Below are 19,178 nucleotides of genomic sequence, written 5' to 3' on the forward strand. Positions count from 1 at the left end.
ACTGATACCCAGGGAGGTTAACTGACTTTTGTCCCAGCTCTCACATGTGGCACAGGACAAAGGTAGCCCTCTGGCTGTAACCCACATCTTCAGAGCTGCACTCACCGTCTCTCCCCATGCTGTGCTTTGTCTTTGGTGTGCCAGTTGACAGCCAGAGGGAGATGTCCACTGTGCAGGGAGACAGGATAACAGGACAGGGAAGGGACAAGTGTGGGGCTGAGAATTGAGGGCCATAGAGAGAGGCTTCATCTGAGATACTAAAATGCACTGAAAAGCTATGTGTCTCAAGGAGATCAGTAACCTAGAATGGAAAGTCTAGAAATAAGAATGAGTGTATTTAAGAACTGAGAACGTAAGTATATATGTTCACCATGGCAGTTTAAATCCACACAGGAAAGGGTAAATTTTTCCAGTGAACAGAATTGTGACAATTTATTAACTATGTGGAAAGAAAACTAAGTTATATCCCAATCTCACACCCAGTTCCAAAATAAACTCCAGTGTGCACCGTGTTAAGAAGCAGGGCCACAGAAGTACTAAAAATATAAGTGGACATATGCCATTGGACAGTGAAGCCTTGGTAAACCCAATGTGGCATCAAAAAGATTTTATAAAGGAAGAGAAGCAGATTAGGCAAGATAAGAATGTTAAGCTTTTCCCAGTGAAAACACCTTGTGTGTTAAGTTGCTTCTTTCGTGTCTGACGCTTTGTAACCCTATGGACTGTGGCCTGCCAGGCTTGTCTGTCCATGGGATTCTCCAGGCAAGAAAACTGGAGTAGGTTGCCATTTCCTCCTCCAGGGGATCTTTACAACCCAGGGATCAAACTGTCCAGTGATTGAACCCACATCTCTTGTGTGTCCTGTACTGGCAGGTAGATTCTTTACCACTACCACCACCTGGGAAGCCCTGGTGGCTCAGATGGTAAAAGTACCTCAACACCAGGCTCCTCCGGCCATGGGACTTCCCAGGCAAGAGTACTGGAGTGGGCTGCCATTTCCTCCTCTGGGGATTTTCCTGACCCAGGGATCGAACCCACATCTCTTGCATCTCCTGCATTGGCAGCTGGGTTCTTTACCACTGGCACCACCTGGGAAGCCCACATAATGTTCAAAATTTAGACAAATAGCAAACTAGGAAAAAATACATTCATAATGTTCAGGACAGACAGATTAATATCCTAAATATGTAAAGAGCTTTGATGAATCAGTTTAAAGATGGAAACACCTAGTATAAAAAAATTACAAAGGACATGTCATAAGCAAGCAGTTTATAAGAGTTATTAATGGCCAGTGAACATGAAAAAAATGTTCAGCTTTAGTAGTAACCAAAGAAATTAAAATGATTCACCATTTTTTATTTACCAGATCTGCAGAAATTTAAAAACACATGATAAAACCCAGGAAGGCTTCTTCCAGATCCATCTCCTCCTAGCTTGCTATATCAGAGGTGGAAACTTCTTATTTTTTCATTCTTGTTTTTTAAAATAATAGCTTTATTGGGCTAATTCACATACATGCCAAGAAAGAAGGACTAGTTTTTATTGGCTAAGCTGTTTTGTTTTATTTACCTAGACGGCTTAGTAATACCAGGAATAATATAACAGCACTATATGAACAATTATGAATTTTATGAAGAAGTAGACAGTTGCATTCTTTTTTTCATCATCTGAGGCATATGCAGAAAAAAAAAAAGCTGAAAGCAACCTAAATGTGTAGTCATGGGAAATTTGTTTGAATGAATTATTGTATAACTTTAGAATATTACACATGTTATTAAAAGTGATGATAAGGAACTAATTAATGATATGGAAAGATATTAATATAATTTTTCAGTGGGACAAGATTATAAAACTGTAGGGTATGATTATATTTTTATAAATATATATATATAGCATATATATTTATATAAGAAATTGCCTAGAACACCAATTGATTTCTATAGGTGTTGGGATTTCAGATGATTTAATCTCATTTATTTTTAAACAGATTTATTGAGATATAATTCACATTCTATACAGTTCACCCATTTAAAGTACCCAGTTCAGTGGCTTTGAGTATATTCACAGAGTTGTGCTACCGCTGCCACAATTTTAGAACATTTCATGACCTCCAGCCCTAGACAACCACTAATCTAATTTCTCTGTATATATAGGTTTGCCTATTCTGGACATTTCATTAAAATAGAATCATGCAATATGTGGTCCTTTTGTGACTGGCTTCTTTTAACTTAGCATAATGCTTTTTAAGATTCATCCATATGATGGCACACGTGAGGACTGTGTTTCCTTTTATATCTGCATAGTATTCCATTGTATGGACATATCACATTTTATTCATCCATTCATCAGCTGATGGACATTAGGGTTGTTTCCACTTGCGGGCTGTAAGTTTTTCTGTGGATGTATGTTTTTGTTTCTGTAGGGTACCTACCTAGGAGTAAAACTGGTAACTGTGCTTAACAGCTTGTGGAACTGCCAGACTGTTTTCCAAAGCAGCTGTATCGTTTTACGCTCCTGCCAGCAGTGTATGAGGGTTCCTTACCAACACTGTCTTTGATTAATAGCCATCCTAGTGGGTATGATGTAGTATTTCATTTATTTTCATTTTCTAATAAAAAAAAAGTTGTTACCTGTGTAACTCAAAAATGTTTTCAACCACCAAGGACAGGGAGAATGCTCACAATATAAGGCTAAGTAGATGCAGGGAACAAAGCCAGTGATCCTGATGATCTCTTTTGTGAAAAGTTTGTTGAAGGTGGTAGCTGCAGGCGATGGGCCGCCTCTTTTCTGCCAGGTTTTGTGCAGGGAACTTGAGTCCTCATGAGGACTCTGCACATGGTGGGAAGGGAGAGACCCAGGGAGGTTGAGGCACGCCCCACAACCAGTGAAGGGCTGTGCTCGGACCCTTGTGTGGGCTCCCCCTGGTCCACTTGTCCTTAGAATGGAAAGGAGAGCACCAGGTTGTGCAGAGTCATGATCCCAAGTGGTGGGGTTGCAGGAGGCGTTTATTTCTTCCTTCTGCTTTTTAATCTTCCCCCCTTCTTTTTCTCAAGTTAGCATCAGTTACCTTTATAATCAAAGAATTCAATTAAGTAAGTTAATGTAATATTCCAAAACTAGAATTCATTTTATAATATTTATATTAATCAGTCCTTTTTCTTTTCTATCCATAAAGGGCTTGTAATTCAATGTTCGCTGCATTAGAGAAAAGTCAAGAAGCAATTGAAATTACAAGTGAAGACCACATTATCCAGGTTTGTTATTTGGAAGTTTGTCCTGCATTTCTGGTTCGTTTGCATTTTTAGGGTTGAACCCCTTCGGTATTTTTTTTTTCTTTCTCTCTTTGAAGTTCAAGGGACCAGTTTTTCCTTAGAGGTTTATCAGAACAAAATCTGTAAAATACAAAGTCTAAGATAAGTTCCCTCTGGGGTAAGAAAAGTTTCTAATAATTACTTAATACGCTAGAAGGTATTCTGTAGACATATGGCACTGGCATTTATTTTTTCTCTCATTTTTGCTTGTTTATTTATTATACAAGGAGGGGCTTTTATCCAGAATTTTGGAGCCAAGTGGGGAGAGACGATTGCAACAAGGAGAGGCCCTGCCCATAAGGGCTGTGTGCGCTTTCCTATCTTAACTGTTTTTGATGGTAGTTTACTATAGAAACCATAGAAATTTACTGGATACAAAATTTCAAAAATAATCTAGTAGTTACTTAACAAATTATTAGCAAAGGGGCTTTCATATAAGTGACTTAAGATAATATAGCTTTCATTTAAAAATAATTCACAATAAAAGAAAATAACCTTTTAAAAAAAAGATAACCAACAAGGACCTATAGGATAGCACAGGGAACTCTACTCAGTATTTTGTAATGACCTCTATGGGAAAAGGCTCTAAATAAGAATGGATATATGTAGATGTATAACTGATTTCCTTTGTTGTGCAGTGAAAACACAATATTGTAAATCAACTAGACTTCAGTAAAATTAAAAAGTAAAAGAGGGTCACAAGGCTTTCAGATAACAGCAGACAGGTAACACGTGTTCTAGATGTGCCAGGGGAATGTTCCTTGTGTCTGAGAATGAGCCCCACGTTGATTTTAGTAATGAGCACTGCAGTTCTTCACTTTAACTGTGACTTTCTTGGTAAAGAGCCTGATGATGTCCACGTTCAGGAGTCGGTGCCCTGAGATGTGACACTGGCCGGTGGTTGAGAGCACAGGCTTGGTATCAGTCAGGCCTGCGTTCCTTTATTCTCGGCCTCTGCCGAGCTGAGTGTCTTCGGGCAGGTTACCCAGTCTGTCTGAATCTGCTCTCTCATCTGTACAAATGGGAATAATATTAATGCTGACAACCACCTGCCTTTCGTAAGGAAGTTCTGAGGACTGAAGTGAGTTAATGTGTGTAACTTGCTTGCTGTGGTGCCTAGCAAGGAAAACAAACCTTAAACAGCATGACTGTTGTTTATCATCGGCATTATTTGTTATTTTTATTAGCACACACACAGCTTTCCCAGGCATTTTCTTGTACTCTTACAGTCCTATGTGAAACTTAACTGTAAAGCCTTATATTTGTAAACACTTCCTCTGTCACAGCCTGCTTTCCAGACTCATCTTTCATTTGCATCATGTGAAAGAGGCTAAATAAACATTTCATCCCCATTCAGCAGATGTGCAGACCGAAACCTGGGAGGAGCTAAGTGACTTTTGGAAGCAGGGGCTGGGTGGGTCAGACTCCCAGACGGTGCTTTCTTTCAGTGTCGTGATCCCAGCAGCCTTTGTGCAGCAGCCCCAGGTGTCTGCATGCTCCTTTCCTCCAAGGGCGTTTAAGTGCGAGCGAGCCTGCTGCCCTCCCTGGACCTCAGGAGAATGTGGCAGCAAGCCCAGCCCAGCGTCACCAGAGCAGAGGCTTCTCCAGACTCCAGGGTTTCCTGGGGTTGTGCTCTTGTAGCTTGAGCACCATCATAGTGAGCGCCAGGCTCCTGGGCTTTCTGGGGGGAAAGTATGATGGTTTAGGTTGATTGTTCTCTTTTCAACATTTCTCTTAATTCACTTGATGTTTTCTCTTTTGTCTCCCCTCCCCTCCCAGTATGCAAATCCAGCGTTCGAAACAACAATGGGCTATCAGTCAGGTGAATTAATAGGGAAGGAGATAGCAGAAGTGCCTATAAATGAAAAAAAGGCTGATTTGCTCGATACTATAAATTCATGCAAGGTGAGTAAGAGAGTGGCACCCTGGTCCCTTCCACAAACAGAGGGGTGGAAGGAGGTTGAGCACTCACTGAGTACTGCCAGAGCTGGGGAGCCTCAGACCTGGGGAACTGTAGGTGGTGGTATCCCTATTGTGCCCACTTTGCAGATGAGGAAACCGAGGCTAGGAAAGTACATATAACCTGACCAGCCAGGAAAAGTAACTTTGACACATAAAGTCATTGTTTTCATTTTTGTAATAAGTAACTTGATCTTTCTAATAATCTTCTCAGGGATGGATGTTGGCAGCGGTCAGGGTAAAGGATGGCCAGTGAATCCACACGTTCTCAGAACACAGCTGAGCCCATCCGTTCTCGGGGCCTTGGTCAGCACTTGTTGAATGCCAGGCACTGTGCGGAATTCCGGTATAGAAAGACGAGCAAAGAAAAGCTGCTCAGGGAATACATTCCAGGACACAGAACAGACAGATACACCATGACAGGAGAAGTCGCAGTGCCGCGGTACTCGGGACAGACGGAGGCGGGCTCCGGCTGGAGGTTGTTTCTCTCTCTGAACCACGGCTTCTGTCAGCACCTCACTGGTATTAGCTTTTAAAATACGCCAGGAAGAAAAAGGCCCCTGCTTTCCATAGTCATTCTCAGGCTTTTCTGCTGGGCTCTCTTTAACTTTTAGGAGTTGGGACAGTGAATATGATTTTTTAAAACATTTGAGAAGTTTATGAGCTGCCATCCTGCCGGCCCTTGGAGGCCCATGGAAGCCCTGTCCCTGGGGCACGTGGCTCCATGCCTGTCTGGTCACCCACGAGGGCAGGCTACCAGCAGGGGCAGAGGGCTGTGCAGAGCTTATAGCGCTACTTGGCTTGGGCCCGCCGAGGAGCCTGTGAGTGGGTGGGTGTCCCGCACAGTCAGCAGTGGCTTTGCAGTGAGAACAGGGAAGGGACTGGCCGGCTGCGGGGCCAGGTGGTGCCCCGTCGGGGAGTGGCCACTGTGGGCGCTGCACGCATCCTGATCTCCTTCAGCTCTTCCTTCTGTCAAGGATGAAGATTTTCTTACCAGAGAGAGTGGCAGGTTCTCTGGAAAGAGAAACATGGGCGGTAATGAACGAAGAGAACGTAGGAACTCAGGCCCACTGGTGTTCCCTTGCTGGGCCGAGGGGGGCGTCCTCCAAAGGCAGCCACAGGAGAGCAGCCATGCAGAGCCATGGCGGCCTCCCCAGTCCCGGCAGCCAGGTCCAGGGCAGCCACGGGGTCAGCCTGTGGTTCTGTTGCGTGGCTCTGGGGGGGGGGTCAGACATGGGGGCTCTTGCAGCAGGGTCAGTGAGGCACTCCTCTCCCTCTCAGGAGAGCAAGTGGAGATGGGGTGGGATGGGGGAATCCAGCGCATTAGATGCAGGCCCAGGGATCCCCCCAGACCCCTGTGGGCAGCGTCTCGCCTCCCAAGTCATGCCATGGGGCACCAGGTATGAAGGGCCTCAAACGCCAACAGCAGGACACGTGTTCTCTAACATCTGTGTTTGCTGTGAGCAGAGAATATAACATACCATCCTATTATCAACCTCTATACTTAACTGCTTTATTTCAGAACGGAGCCAGGGCATTGGTTCTGCATGATCTTGAGTTCCTGGGGAGAGTGTGAGAGCTGCCACGTGTCTGTTGCTGGTCATTCCTAGTTGGCTGGCCCTGCAGCAGGACAGACCACTTAGCTGGGCAGTTGTGGTTTTTTTTTGTTGTTGTTGTTTTGAGAAAGATACATGGCCTTTCTAATGGAGTCTTCCCAGGGAGAAGAAGGGCTTGTTGAGAAGGGGCCAGCCTGGACAAACAGTGGTCCATGGAGAGGGTTCAGACCTGTGCTGGGGACCGGGCTGGAGCCTTCACAGGTGGTCAGATGATGGGTGGGGACTTTGGAGTGTCAGGTTCTAGGTGTCCAACCAGCCAGATATTCTTGGGGGCACAGGAGAAATTCCAGTGATGTTCAAATGGAAAACATTGCAAACAGGGAGCCCTTCAGCTTTTTTATATATATATATATATATATATATTTTTTTTTTTTTTTTTTTGGCTGTGCTGTGCAAATTGTACCCTGAGCAGTGGAAGTGCAGAGTCCTAACCGCTGGGCCGCCAGGGAGTCCCAGCTTTTCACCCCTTGTGCCTTCTGCAGCCCCCGGGACTCTCCCACTCACCCTCTCTCCAGCTCCCCTCTCCCATCCTTTCTTCCCAGGTTTTCAGGGCGCTCTGTCCCCTGCTGGTCCCTATTGTATCATTGCACATCCTTCCTCCTCTGCGTGCATGGCTCCCATTCCCCAGTTTTCACCCGAAGGTCTTTTCCAAGGTTTGTCTCATCACCTGCTGTCATCTTGGAACCAACCTGTAGAGCAATGAATCTCTCTCATCCCCCACTGACAGGAGACCCAGCCTCTCTCGGTCCTCGTCTGTCTCTGCTTGTTGACTGTCTTCACACCTGCTTGGACTTTGAATCCTGGACTGGTTTTGGATTTTCCCTCTCCCTTCATTCCCTCTTCACCAAATCCATCTGCAGGGCTGGATCCACGGCCTGGGCCTGAGCACATTCAGGGCCTCTTCCCCACACTCCGAGACGGTGGTAGCGGAACGCAGTGAGGCCTCCCGGCCGAGGAGCCTCACTTCCAGTCAGTCCCCCTGCACTGCTGGAGACGGGTCTCGCCAGGTCATCACGCCGATGATGTCACCCCCTCATGGACCCTAAGGGTTCCCCACTCAGGTCCCTTAGCCTGGCCGCCAGGATTCCATGGTCTGACCTCGGCCTAGCTTTTCCATTAAGTAAGCTAAGGCCCCACGTGGTCCTTCACCGTTTACCACGTGCCAGCTCTGTGCTCACCCCTGGATAGGACAGCTGGGTGGCGATGACCCCACCACGAAGGGCCTGTCCCAGTAGTCAGAGAAGTCCCGCTCGCTGCTGAGCTGGCCCTGGAGTAGAGAGAGGGAGGTGCAGGCCTCGTGTCACTCTGAGAGGAGCGCAGACACACACATGTGCGAAACCAAGCAGGCCACTCATTGGCCGTCTGTGTGTGTCAGCACTTGGTGAGGCGTTTGTGTTACCAGATTTTCTCTTCATAATAGCTTTCTAGGTAGGACTTTGTTATTTTCAGGATCTGAAACTTTGACTTCTGTTGTATTTTTGCTAAGAAATAGGATCTGTGTTGAGTAAATACTTTCTGTTTCCATTTGACTGGAAAACTTATATGCAACTCTGTTATCTAAGCAGAGTCACTGGCTGAATTGTCCTCCTTAGCTGGATCTTGTTCTCCTAATTGCTCTGGTGGCCACTGGGAGTGAACAGGGGCCCGAGGTGGAGGATGTACTTAGGTTCATGTTTGGAACACAGTGTATAATGATGCTTACATTCCGTTTATAGGAATGGCAAGGAATTTACTCTGTCAGGAAGAAAAATGGAGATAACGTACAACAAAATGTGAAGATAATACCTGTCATTGGACAGGGAGGGTAAGTAGAAAAAACAAGTACTTCAGTCAGTATACCATGTTTGGCTTATTGCAGCATATACTTTAAATACTTAAGTAAGTTAAGAGTGTGCAGTTCTTAACTGCACATGGAAACTTATAAGAAGGACTGGTAACCAGGTCAGTTACCACCAAAGTGTGACCTTCCAGGGTGGCTTCCTCATGGTCACAGCCTGACCCTCCCGCTGGCAACCCAGAGCCGCCACACTCCAACAGCCCTGCTTAAGCTATGTGAGCACATACATAAAGCATTTAAATCTGATGCCACCTCACTGACCTTTGTGCCAAGAACACTCACTGGTGGACTCTATATTTAAAAGATTTCTGCCTGGCTTAGCAGGTAAAGAATCTGCCTGCAGTGCAGGAGGCTCAGATCAATCCCTGGGTCGGGAAGATCCCCTGGAGGAGGAAATGGCAACCCACTCCAGTATTCTAGCCTGGAGAACCCCATGCACAGAGGAGCCTGGTGAACCACAGTTCATGGGGTCTCAGAAGGGTCAGACATGACTGAGCACACACACATCTGGTTTGGCAGCCTCTGTATCATTTCTGCACAGAACTATCAAATTAGATAAAGTGTTTTCAATACTGTCATTAATAGAAACTCATATGAAACAGGTGTGACCGCAGACTGGAAGGCAGTGTATATCAGGGGCCTAAAGGTGTCATAGTTTGTCTCGGAATCTGTTAAATAATACAAACAGTGGAAAATTGAGTGTGAATTGCAGGACACTCGACAATAAAATACACAAAATGGTGATCATAGAAAATTAAATCACGGGGGGGAATGTTTATGATAGATAAAAAAGTCAAAATGTAAAAGCATACCTAGTGTGTGTTCTTGGTCATGAAGACGAGGAGGAGGGGTGGAGACAGTGCTGTAACGACGCTGCTGTCTGGGAGCCCTTCCCTCCCTGGGCAGGTGCTCAGGGCCTGCTGGGCACCCCTTCACCTCCTCCTCACCACGGCCCTGTGCTGGTGGCACTGTGATGGTCTCTGGTTGACAAATGAGGAAGCTGAGGCTGAGAGAGGTGGGCTCAGCCCAGGGCCTGGCTACAGTGCTCGGCAGAGCCGGGCTACAGCCCCCCACATTGCCCGTGAGGCTCTCGTGTTTGTCAGCAGGCCTGGTGGCCAGCTGGCGACTGCCTCAGGGAAATGGCTCTGTGTGGGCTGTCTGTTCTGACTCTGCCTTTTTATGTCCTTCCCTCATTGGGTGGGGGCAAACTGTGTAGGGATTGGATTATCAAGGGGAAAAGCTGAAAAATGGAAAGAATGGTAAATAAGTGAGGAGAGTCAGCAACTCGCAAGAGAACCTCAGTTGCCTGGTTCTAGACACACACATTCAGCCCCAGAGGGGCCTGTGACTGTTACCACGAGTGTTGTGAGCAGACTCTGCTGAAACTCAAAGACGAGCATTAGTGTAAAGGCTTGTAAACATGAAAACATGTGACGGAACTAAAGGCTTTTGGTTAGCTAACAGGGAGTACATTTTTGAAAGCTGGGTATTTTTTATTAAATGTTGCGATGACTTGGAAGGATTTTGTTATTTTCACTGAAGAGTCAACCTCTCTTCTCCAGAGACACCAGGGAATGCCTGTGGACTCTTGTTTGTTTATTGGCAGCCTTGACCACAAGCAATAGAACTGCTCTCTCCAAGCCTTGTGTGTGCTGTGAAAGAGAGATGCTCTTTTCATAACGGAAAACTAGCTAGCTCTCCACCAGAATTGAGGGCGTGGAGGAATATAATGCATTGTTTTCTACTTGCAGAAAAATTAGACACTATGTGTCCATTATCAGAGTGTGCAATGGCAACAATAAGGTATGTAGGGGGAGCCCTGGGGCCCAGCCAGATTTCCCTTACTGCCTCACTAGGCACTCAGATCTAACGGCTTCTGATATTCATTTCTAGGCGGAGAAGGTAGCTGAGTGTGTTCAGACCGACAGTTATGCAGGTACGGTGCCCTGTATTCACCCTTAGGGTTCACTGAGCTTTGGAGAAACTGGAAACAGGCCCTACCTCCGATGAGCTCACCTGGTGCGTAGGTGGGACTGTGTTCCTAGCGCTGTAGCAGCATCTCTTTCCCCGACTCCCGGGTCCTGAGCACAGGTGGGCATTCTGACAGGTATCCTGGGGCAGGTCTCGCCTCCAGTACGTGCACGTCCATGAAGCTGTGTTGAGCAGAGTGTGGTCTGTCAGCCTGATGCTTGAAGAGGCAGTGGTGTTGGTGTCGGACCACATGTCTTCAGCGGAGACACCCCATCAGACCTGCCTCACCTCAGGGCTGTCTCGGGAGGACTTAAGTGGGGGAGACACCTTACAGACCAGGCTCCCTTTTTACAGACAAGGAGATGAAAAGCCCCATGATTTGCTCCGGGACATCCAGCTAGGAAGCGGTCAGCTGGCACTCAAGCCCAGACGGCCAGCTCCAGGAGTCTGAGGCACATGCTGGGACAGTTCCCCTGGGCGCCCCGGGAGTGATCAGGCTTTAACCTGAAAAGAAGAGGGCCGTATGGACAGCAGGGGCACACAGCATGTGGTCAAGAATGACCGTTACTGGGGAGGAGGGCGGGGAGCGAGGCAAGTTCCAGACAGGGAGAGGTGGACTGGAGTGAGGAGGCAGGGGCAGAGGAAAAGCGACCTAGACGTAAGAGGGAGAGTGCAGAGTGTGTTCTAGAAAGAGCGGGGCGACGTTCCGACCGGTACAAAAGGTCAGTGTGGGAAGGAGGTGGGATTGTGGAGGGTCCTTCGGTGTTGGGGGGGGATTAGGATCTCCATCTGGAAGCAGCAGCCTCAGTCTTCACATCCCCGATGCCTGCTGTGGAGCCTGACCTGCCCCAGGCGCTCCGCGAATGTTTGCTGAGTGACAGAAAGGGAGAAGAAGGGAACTGCAGGAGGTCACAGTGCAGCTTCTCAGCCTGCTGTTTGGACACTGATCTCCTTGGAGCTCAGAGAGAGGAGACTCCGCAGTCTGAGTGGTTAGAGTAGGTGTGGCTGGACGGAGTAATGAGCATTTGGGCAGGGCGGTTGGAGGTGGAGGAGCAGAGTCAAGGCTGTTCCTGAGACAGGGGAGCTGTGTCCATGCAGCCCATGTGTGGTCAAGACTGTGAGAGATGAACGGCTGGCTGCAGCGAGCACACTGCTCCTGTCCTTGACTGCCAGGGAGTTCCTCTTTACCTCCAAGGTGCTGAGGGTGTTGAGCAGGCGAGCCATGGACTCCAAGTGGTTTGTTAGTGGTGGTCTGGTTTGTGTGTGTGCATATATCTGGAGAAACAGATACACATCTGTCTGTTTAGTATCTGCAACGTGCTGGCAGTGCTGGTCACCCAGGAAGGGGCGGGGAAGGTCATTTCTGCCTTCACGTCGTTCACAATTAGTGAGGGAGCTGCACAGTAAAGCCGATGGTTCCCGGCGGGGTGGGGGGCGGGGTGGGGCTGAGGCATTAGGGGAAGGCTCCCCAGAGGGGAGGATACCTGAACCACATCTGACCTGCACCTCCAAGAGGACAACCAAGCGGAGAAGGCAGAGGGAGGAGGAGGCAGCCGGGGAGGGCGCCTTCTAAGTGGGGGTGAGCAGCTACTGCCACAGCAGAAAGATCTGGGAGGTGGCCTAGCACATCATAGGTAACTCATGGTAGCTGGAGAGATGAGGTTCAGAACAAGGGACCTTGGGTCCACACTGCGGAATTTACACCTGACCCTAAAAACAGTGAAGCACCATTAAAATGTTCTAATCAGAAGAGTGAGCACTGTCTGGAGAGAATGGGCTGGAGAGGGCAAGGTTGGGGCTGGTAGGACCGGTGAGGCAGGCTGTCCCTGTAACCCAGAGGACGATAACCCAGGTGTCCTGTAATCCAGGTGTCCGAGCCTGGACAGGGAAGAGACGTTTAGGAGGTGGAATCTAGGCATTTATCACACCTGCACACTTGAGGGAGAGCGGCAGGGAGGCGTCATGGATGACTGGCCTCCAGCTAAGTGGACAGGTAGATGCTGCCCAGTGACTGGGATGAGGAGTGGCCTGGGAGAAGAGGGCCAGCTCGTCTGAAGCGCTGAGGGGCGTCCCCATGGAAGACGAGTGACCGGGGAGGATGGAAGCATGGGGAGGATGGAAGCATGGGGAGGATGGCCAGGAACACGATAGCAGCACGGGACTGAGTAAAGGGAAGAATGAGGAGACGGTGCTGTCTGAGAAGAGAAGTGGGTGCAGAGGGTGAGCCTATGGGAACAGCAGGGTGCTGAGGAGTGGGAGACGCGGTGATGGAGACCAGGAAGGAACAGCAAGAGGTGCAGGGAAAGCCAGGGTGGACGTGTGCAGACCAGAGTTTTCAGAAAGCGAGCTCAGGCTAGCACTGACTAGTGTCTAGTACACAGGTCAGACGAGGCAGGTCACAACTGACTCGAGTCCTTCAGAGGTAGCAGCAGGAGGTCATCGGCGACTTTGACAAGGTCACTGCCAGTGCCTATATAGAAGAGAACGTACCAGAGAGCAAGTGGAGAAGGTCTGGATGGTGGAGAGGAGTACAAGGGCCTGCTTTTGGATCCTGTATGCGAGCAAGAGTCCAGGGAGGAAGCCAGGAGAAGGCAGAGAGCTCATCTCACGGGGCTCCCAATGTCCCCATCTGTGAAATGAGAACAGGCTGGAGAGGCCTGGCACCATGGGTGACACCCAGGAGGGCGCAGGAAGGAAGGTTAACTTGGCCTTGTCATTGATCGGTGTGGGGTTGAGGGGAGAGAGGAGTCAGACCCCTCCTGTTTGGGCTGGAGGGTCAGTGGTGCCATCCACAGGAAGGGGGTGCAGAGAAGTAGACCCCAGACCAGCGCTCCCTGTCCTGCCTCCAGAAGAGAGGCACAGCCTCTCCCAGGGCATTTTAGGGCTTGTATTGTAGAAAAAACACAGATTTTTTTCACTTTGGGACAAGGGTGGATGGGGATCAAAATTTTCCCACCACTTGTTCAACTACGTAGAAGTAGGTGAAATTCTCCTGAGTTCATTTCTGCCAGTTTTTGTGGCCTGAGCCTCTGTAACAATCTAGAAACTCAAAAGCCCTCGTTTATGGTGAGTGGAAAAAATTTTTTTTTTAGAAAGTTGGTCTCCCTTAAACCCAGTTGTTGAGAGACTTCATCTTGGTGTACTGTGTTGGTTTTTGCAGCATCCTAAATGGCATTCTGGCTTCCCTGGAGGCTCAGACGGTAAAGCGTCTGCCTGCAATGCGGGAGACCCGGGTTTGATTCCTGGGTTGGAAGATCCCCTGGAGAAGGAAATGGCAATCCACTCCAGCACTCTTGCCTGGAAAATCCCATGGACGGAGGAGCCTGATAGGCTACAGTCCATGGGGTCACGGAGTCGGACACAACTGAGTGACTTCACTTCACTAAATGGCATTCTGAATCTTAAATTTTGTCTTTTAAAGCTTTCATATTGGTAATTTTACTAATATATTGTTATAATCTCTTCACGGAGGTAATTTATCATTTATTTCCACAGATAATCAGTCAGGCAAACATAAAGACAGGAGAAAAAGCTCCCTAGATGTCAAAACTGTTGCCTCTCGAACAAATGAAGGTAGGTGACAAAGACGAGGCAAAAAACATGCTCCTCTGAGTGGTGGGCACATGGAAACATGAGGCTCCCTTCCTCATTTTGCCTGGGTGACTGCCCCCACCCTCCAGCTCAGCAGGCAGGGGCCCCTATAGAAGTCTGCGTGCGTTTCTCCCTCGCCCCTGACTCCTTTGCCAGTAGGTTCATCTGACCCTTCTGATGGAGTCAGGGAATAAAGAATAGATTCCCCCCTTCTGCTGCAGGGGCAGGGGGCAGAGGTGGTACAAGGAAGTGTGTGGACTCAGGCCTCAGCTTGACCTTGGTTCAGGTCTCAGCTTCATCTACTTTCTGTGCAGCCTTTGGGGTGGACTTGAGTGCTTCCATTTCCACGTCATCAGATGGGAATAATTCTGCGGTCCACAGGGGACAACGTAAGGATTAACTGAGTGTGTGTGGTGCCTGGCAGGGGTCATGGCAGCTGTTGGCACCATCTTCACCATGGTCCTCCCTGTCAGCGCCCTTGAGCAGAGCAGAGGTCACTCGGGTGCCCCAGACCATCTTCGCTGCCACACTGTGACTCCTCTTCATCCTTTGCATTACTTTGTCCATTTCTCTATTTTGAAGAGTTTAAACATTTTTCTTTTAATGGTTTTGGGTTTTAATGTTTGTTCTTTTTGATTGACTTGAAGTTTACATATAATTCATATTAAGTGTTGAGTTCGATATGTTTTGACAGTTCTGTACCGTTGACCTGTATAGACTGTTAGCACCCACCCCAAAATAGATACAGGGAATACACACATGCAGGCCTGCACTCGCGCACAGGTCTCACACACAGAGGCGTCCACAGATTTCTCGCACGAGCTAGTCTGGCCTCTTCTGGAGCCTCACAGAGGTGGAACGGCGCAGTGCGCACGCAGCGTGGCTCCTCTCACTCGTCTCGGCGTGCTGGAGGTTCACCCACGTTGCTGGGGGTGTAGGCAGTTGTTCTTTTCTGTTGCTTGGGAGCACTTCATTGTTTGTATAGACCGCAGTTTGTGATCCATTCTCTTAGGAATGGTCCTTTTGTGTTCACCTTTCCATTTGAGGGCTGTTAAGGGTGAGGCTGCTGTGCGTGCTTTTATGCAAGTCTCTCTTTGTGGACATGTGGGTCCATCGCCCAGGATTGGCACTGTGGGGCCTCTGGGCACCTGTGCACAGTTCTCCCGGCAGGGGCTGTGCCTCATGCCACCACTCATCTTCGAGTGTTCCAATCGCTCCTCATTCTCTCATACTGGCTTACACTAGGTTCTAAACTATAGTTACTCTACCAGATGTGATTTTAATTTTAATTTTCCGTATGACACCTCTTTCATATGCTTACTGGCCATTTGGATATCCTCTTCTGTGAAGTGACATTCATAAATTTTGCCTATTTTTATCATTGGGTTATCTCTTGCTTGTTGGTTATAGGAATTCTTTTCATATTCTAGATGTGGATATAAGTGTTCCAGACATACTGTTCTTAGTTTGTGGATTGCATTTTCACTCTTAATAGTCTTTTAATGAACAGAGGTTCTTAATGAATCTTAAAGTTCATTCAATCAGTGTTTTCTGTTGTACCTAGTACTTTTTTGGGTCCTTTTTAAGAACTGTCTCTATCCCAAGGTCATGAAGACTATTCTCCCACATTTTTTCTATACGCCTTATTGTTCTATCTTTCACTTTGGCTCTGTGATTCATTCCAAATCAGTTTTTATATTGAGTGAGGGTAGGGATCAAGGATGAATTTTCTCCCTGCAGGGAAACCCAGCTGGCCCATCACCATATGGAAAGACCATCTTTTGCTACAGTATCATTCTTGTAAACCAGTTGACTATAAATATATGGTCTGTTTCTGGACTCATGTATTCTGTTTCATTGTTTCATTCGTCCTTGCTTGCACCAATACCATGATCAGTTACTACAGTTATATGGTAAGTCTTGATATCTGGTAAAGTTCTTCAAGATTATCCTGATTATTCTAGGTTCTTTGCATTTCCACATAGCATTTAGAATCAGCTACTTAGTTCACACACACACACACACCCCCACACCCACAAAACCTCCTGGGATTTTATTGGGGAGTGTCTTAAATCTATAGATGAAGTTGGAGAAACTTGAAATCTTGATAATACTGAGTCTTTCAAAACATGAACATGCTCTTTGTCTTTATTTAGGGTGTCTTTTTTCTCAGCAGTGTTGTGCAGTTTCAGTGTGTAAGTCCTACGCTTAGATTTTCATTAGATTTATTCCTGAATACTGATTATTTTTGATGCTGTCATAATGGTTTTTTATTTTAGTTTCCAGTTGTTTGTTGCTAATATATAGAAATATAATTGACTTTTGTGTATTGACCTTCCACCCAGTAACCTTGATAAACTTACTGACTGTAAATGTAACATTTGTAGAGTCTTTCAGATTTTCTGCACACGCAGTCACAACAATCTTTATTCTTTTTCACCTTATTGTATTCACTGTATTGTTTGGCTTTTATAAGTATATGTCACCGTCACTGTATTTTTTAATGAGAATAAGTCCTATTATGACATAGTGATAGAATAGTGGTTTCTATTTTTGGTTTAATGACCTTGTTGGGTAAAGTGGAAAGATAGCATCCATGTGCCAGTCACCAGCATTAGATTTAGGGAGTTTTTGTTGGTCTCTGCAATTTAAAGCATGTGAGAGCCCCTGAGTAGGTTAGTCCTGGTTGTTTCTCCTCAGGCCCTTGTTTGGTAAAATAAGGCTGACATCTCAGCGGGTAGAGCAGTGTGTGGTCCTCTCTGGCCTTTGGTAAACAGCATGTGGCTGGACAGTGGGGCTTTCAGGGAGAGACAGAACACCACGTGCGTGTCTTTTCCTGCCCGTTCACTCCCCACCCCAGAGGCGCTGGGTCTTGACAGGAGCAACAAAAAAGTAACAAACATTAGAGCATAATACCTGCCCCCTACCTCAGCTAAGCTGACAGATTAGGTACCTATCTCAAGCAGAACAGTGAAAAGCACCAAAGGATGCCTTGAAAAGCTGAACCAGAAATACCGATTTCAGTTCATTGAGCTGTATTTATTGTTCCCGCCATATATGAAACAAAGGGCCTGTGTGGCATTGTCTTTCAGAATGTTTCTCTCCTGGGTAGCAGCAAGCTGAATTATAAAACGTTATTGTTACAGACACAGAGAGGCTAATGTGTGGCCTTGACTTGCTAGATTGCTTCCTCTGTTCTCTCGCTGGCCTGTGACCTCAGAGGTTCAGTCTAGGGGGTCACATGCCTCCCAGTGCCTTGAACCGAAGGAGGCAGAGTTGGTCTGCCAGAATCCTGGGCTTGGTAGGACAGGGAGGGAGCTGAGCCACCAGGTTGCCCTGGTCCTGCCCCTTCACTCCTGGAGGAAGAGGGTGGGAGGCAGTGAGTGAGGCCACGCTCACCCTGATCCCTGCACCACCTGGTCTCTCCACAGTTTCCAGCCAGAGACGACACTCTTCAATGGCCCGGATCCATTCCATGACGATCGAGGCGCCCATCACCAAGGTGACACAGCGACCCACAGCAGTGATGAGGCCCTCCTAGTTGTATGGAGCTGCTGCCTCTGCGGAGAGAGGAGGGCGACAGGAGCATTTTGGCTGTCTTAAGTTACAATGAGCCCTGCTGCCAGCCTGACTCTGGATTGCTCTCTCATTGCCTTTAAGGTGATGAGAGTCAGGACTTTTCTTTCCGTATTATTATAGGTCATCAATATCATCAATGCTGCCCAGGAAAGCAGTCCCATGCCTGTGACAGAAGCCTTAGACCGAGTGCTGGAAATTCTAAGAACCACTGAGTTATATTCGCCACAGTTCGGTGCTAAGGACGATGATCCTCATGCCAACGACCTCGTTGGGGGCCTGGTGTCTGTGAGTGTGCTGACAGGCTGCTGGCCCCGTCCCGCTGCTCTCACTTGTTTTCTCAGAGGTTACTTGTTGACATGCTGTCCTACACAGCGCTCTTTGTGTGTGGGGTCAGCCAAGGCCTAGGTCATCCACTGCCCAGGCTCAGCTGCCCTCCTGCTGAGCCATCACCCACCTGCTGCCTGTCCGGGGGGTGGGGGGTACGGGGGACCTCAGCTTGGAACAGAGGGAGGAGCGTGTTCAGGACAGCCAGCTTGTCTGCTGCGTTGCGTCTCCATTTTTACTTAAGGGCTCTACAAGTAGTTGATTTAAATAAAATTTGAAGATTTTGAAAACTGGGGCAGAAAAAAATATGAAGTGTTTCATGCCGTATTACAGAACAGAATGACTGGCTCCCTCCAGAGCATCCTGTACAGATTAGGTGACATTGTGGGAGGAGGCTGAGGGATCATTTTGTTAGCTGGAGGCTTTGGACCACGGGCTCTAGGTGCAGTCTAGGATAGAGGCCTCCAGCTCTGTGGAAAACAGACCATTCCATTACCATCTGTCACCTTCTGTCTTGGTGACAAAGTTCAGAAATGAAAATTCACCTCCCTGCCTAATCGCTGCTTGCCAAAGCCACTAGATTTCATACCAGTAAGGCTGTCAGCAGTCATCAGACGGGTGATCACAGGGGAGCTTCGGTGTGTGTGTGCGGGTGGAGACGGCCGCCTGCAGCTGTCCTCTGTGACCGGCTGTCCTGGGTTTTCAAGGAGTAAGGCATGCTTGTGATTTCCCTGTTTCTTATTTCCTTGATTTTTATCAGGATGGTTTGCGAAGATTATCCGGAAATGAGTATGTTCTTTCAACAAAAAGTAAGTTTTTCCTTTTTAATTTATTGGATTGCTACTAGCATGTTACCTAATACTATTGGGGCTTCCCTGGTGGCTCAGACAATAAATAATCTGCTTGCAATGCAGGAGACCTGGGTTCAATCCCTAGGTTGGGAAGATCCCCTGGAGGAGGGAAAGGTTACCAACTCCAGTGTTCTTTCCT

General features: G+C 47.6%; 1 protein-coding gene across 4 annotated transcripts in view; it reads left to right on the plus strand.

The window, feature by feature from the left end:
* The window catches only part of PDE8A (phosphodiesterase 8A), a 143,360-nt gene that overhangs the window by 105,903 nt on the left and 18,279 nt on the right, over window positions 1-19,178 (plus strand). For 3 of the 4 annotated variants that reach the window (XM_018066184.1, XM_018066186.1, XM_013972972.2), the window contains 9 exons: window positions 3,176-3,254; window positions 5,091-5,216; window positions 8,602-8,690; window positions 10,475-10,526; window positions 10,617-10,659; window positions 14,190-14,267; window positions 17,717-17,787; window positions 17,985-18,149; window positions 18,949-18,997. In XM_018066184.1, coding sequence (XP_017921673.1) covers window positions 3,176-3,254; window positions 5,091-5,216; window positions 8,602-8,690; window positions 10,475-10,526; window positions 10,617-10,659; window positions 14,190-14,267; window positions 17,717-17,787; window positions 17,985-18,149; window positions 18,949-18,997 — 752 coding nt within the window. The remainder of the gene's footprint in view (window positions 1-3,175; window positions 3,255-5,090; window positions 5,217-8,601; window positions 8,691-10,474; window positions 10,527-10,616; window positions 10,660-14,189; window positions 14,268-17,716; window positions 17,788-17,984; window positions 18,150-18,948; window positions 18,998-19,178) is intronic. The other variant, XM_018066185.1, reaches the window with a different exon arrangement.

The sequence above is a fragment of the Capra hircus genome, chromosome 21, assembly GCF_001704415.2.
Source record: "Capra hircus breed San Clemente chromosome 21, ASM170441v1, whole genome shotgun sequence".
NCBI lineage: Eukaryota > Metazoa > Chordata > Mammalia > Artiodactyla > Bovidae > Capra > Capra hircus.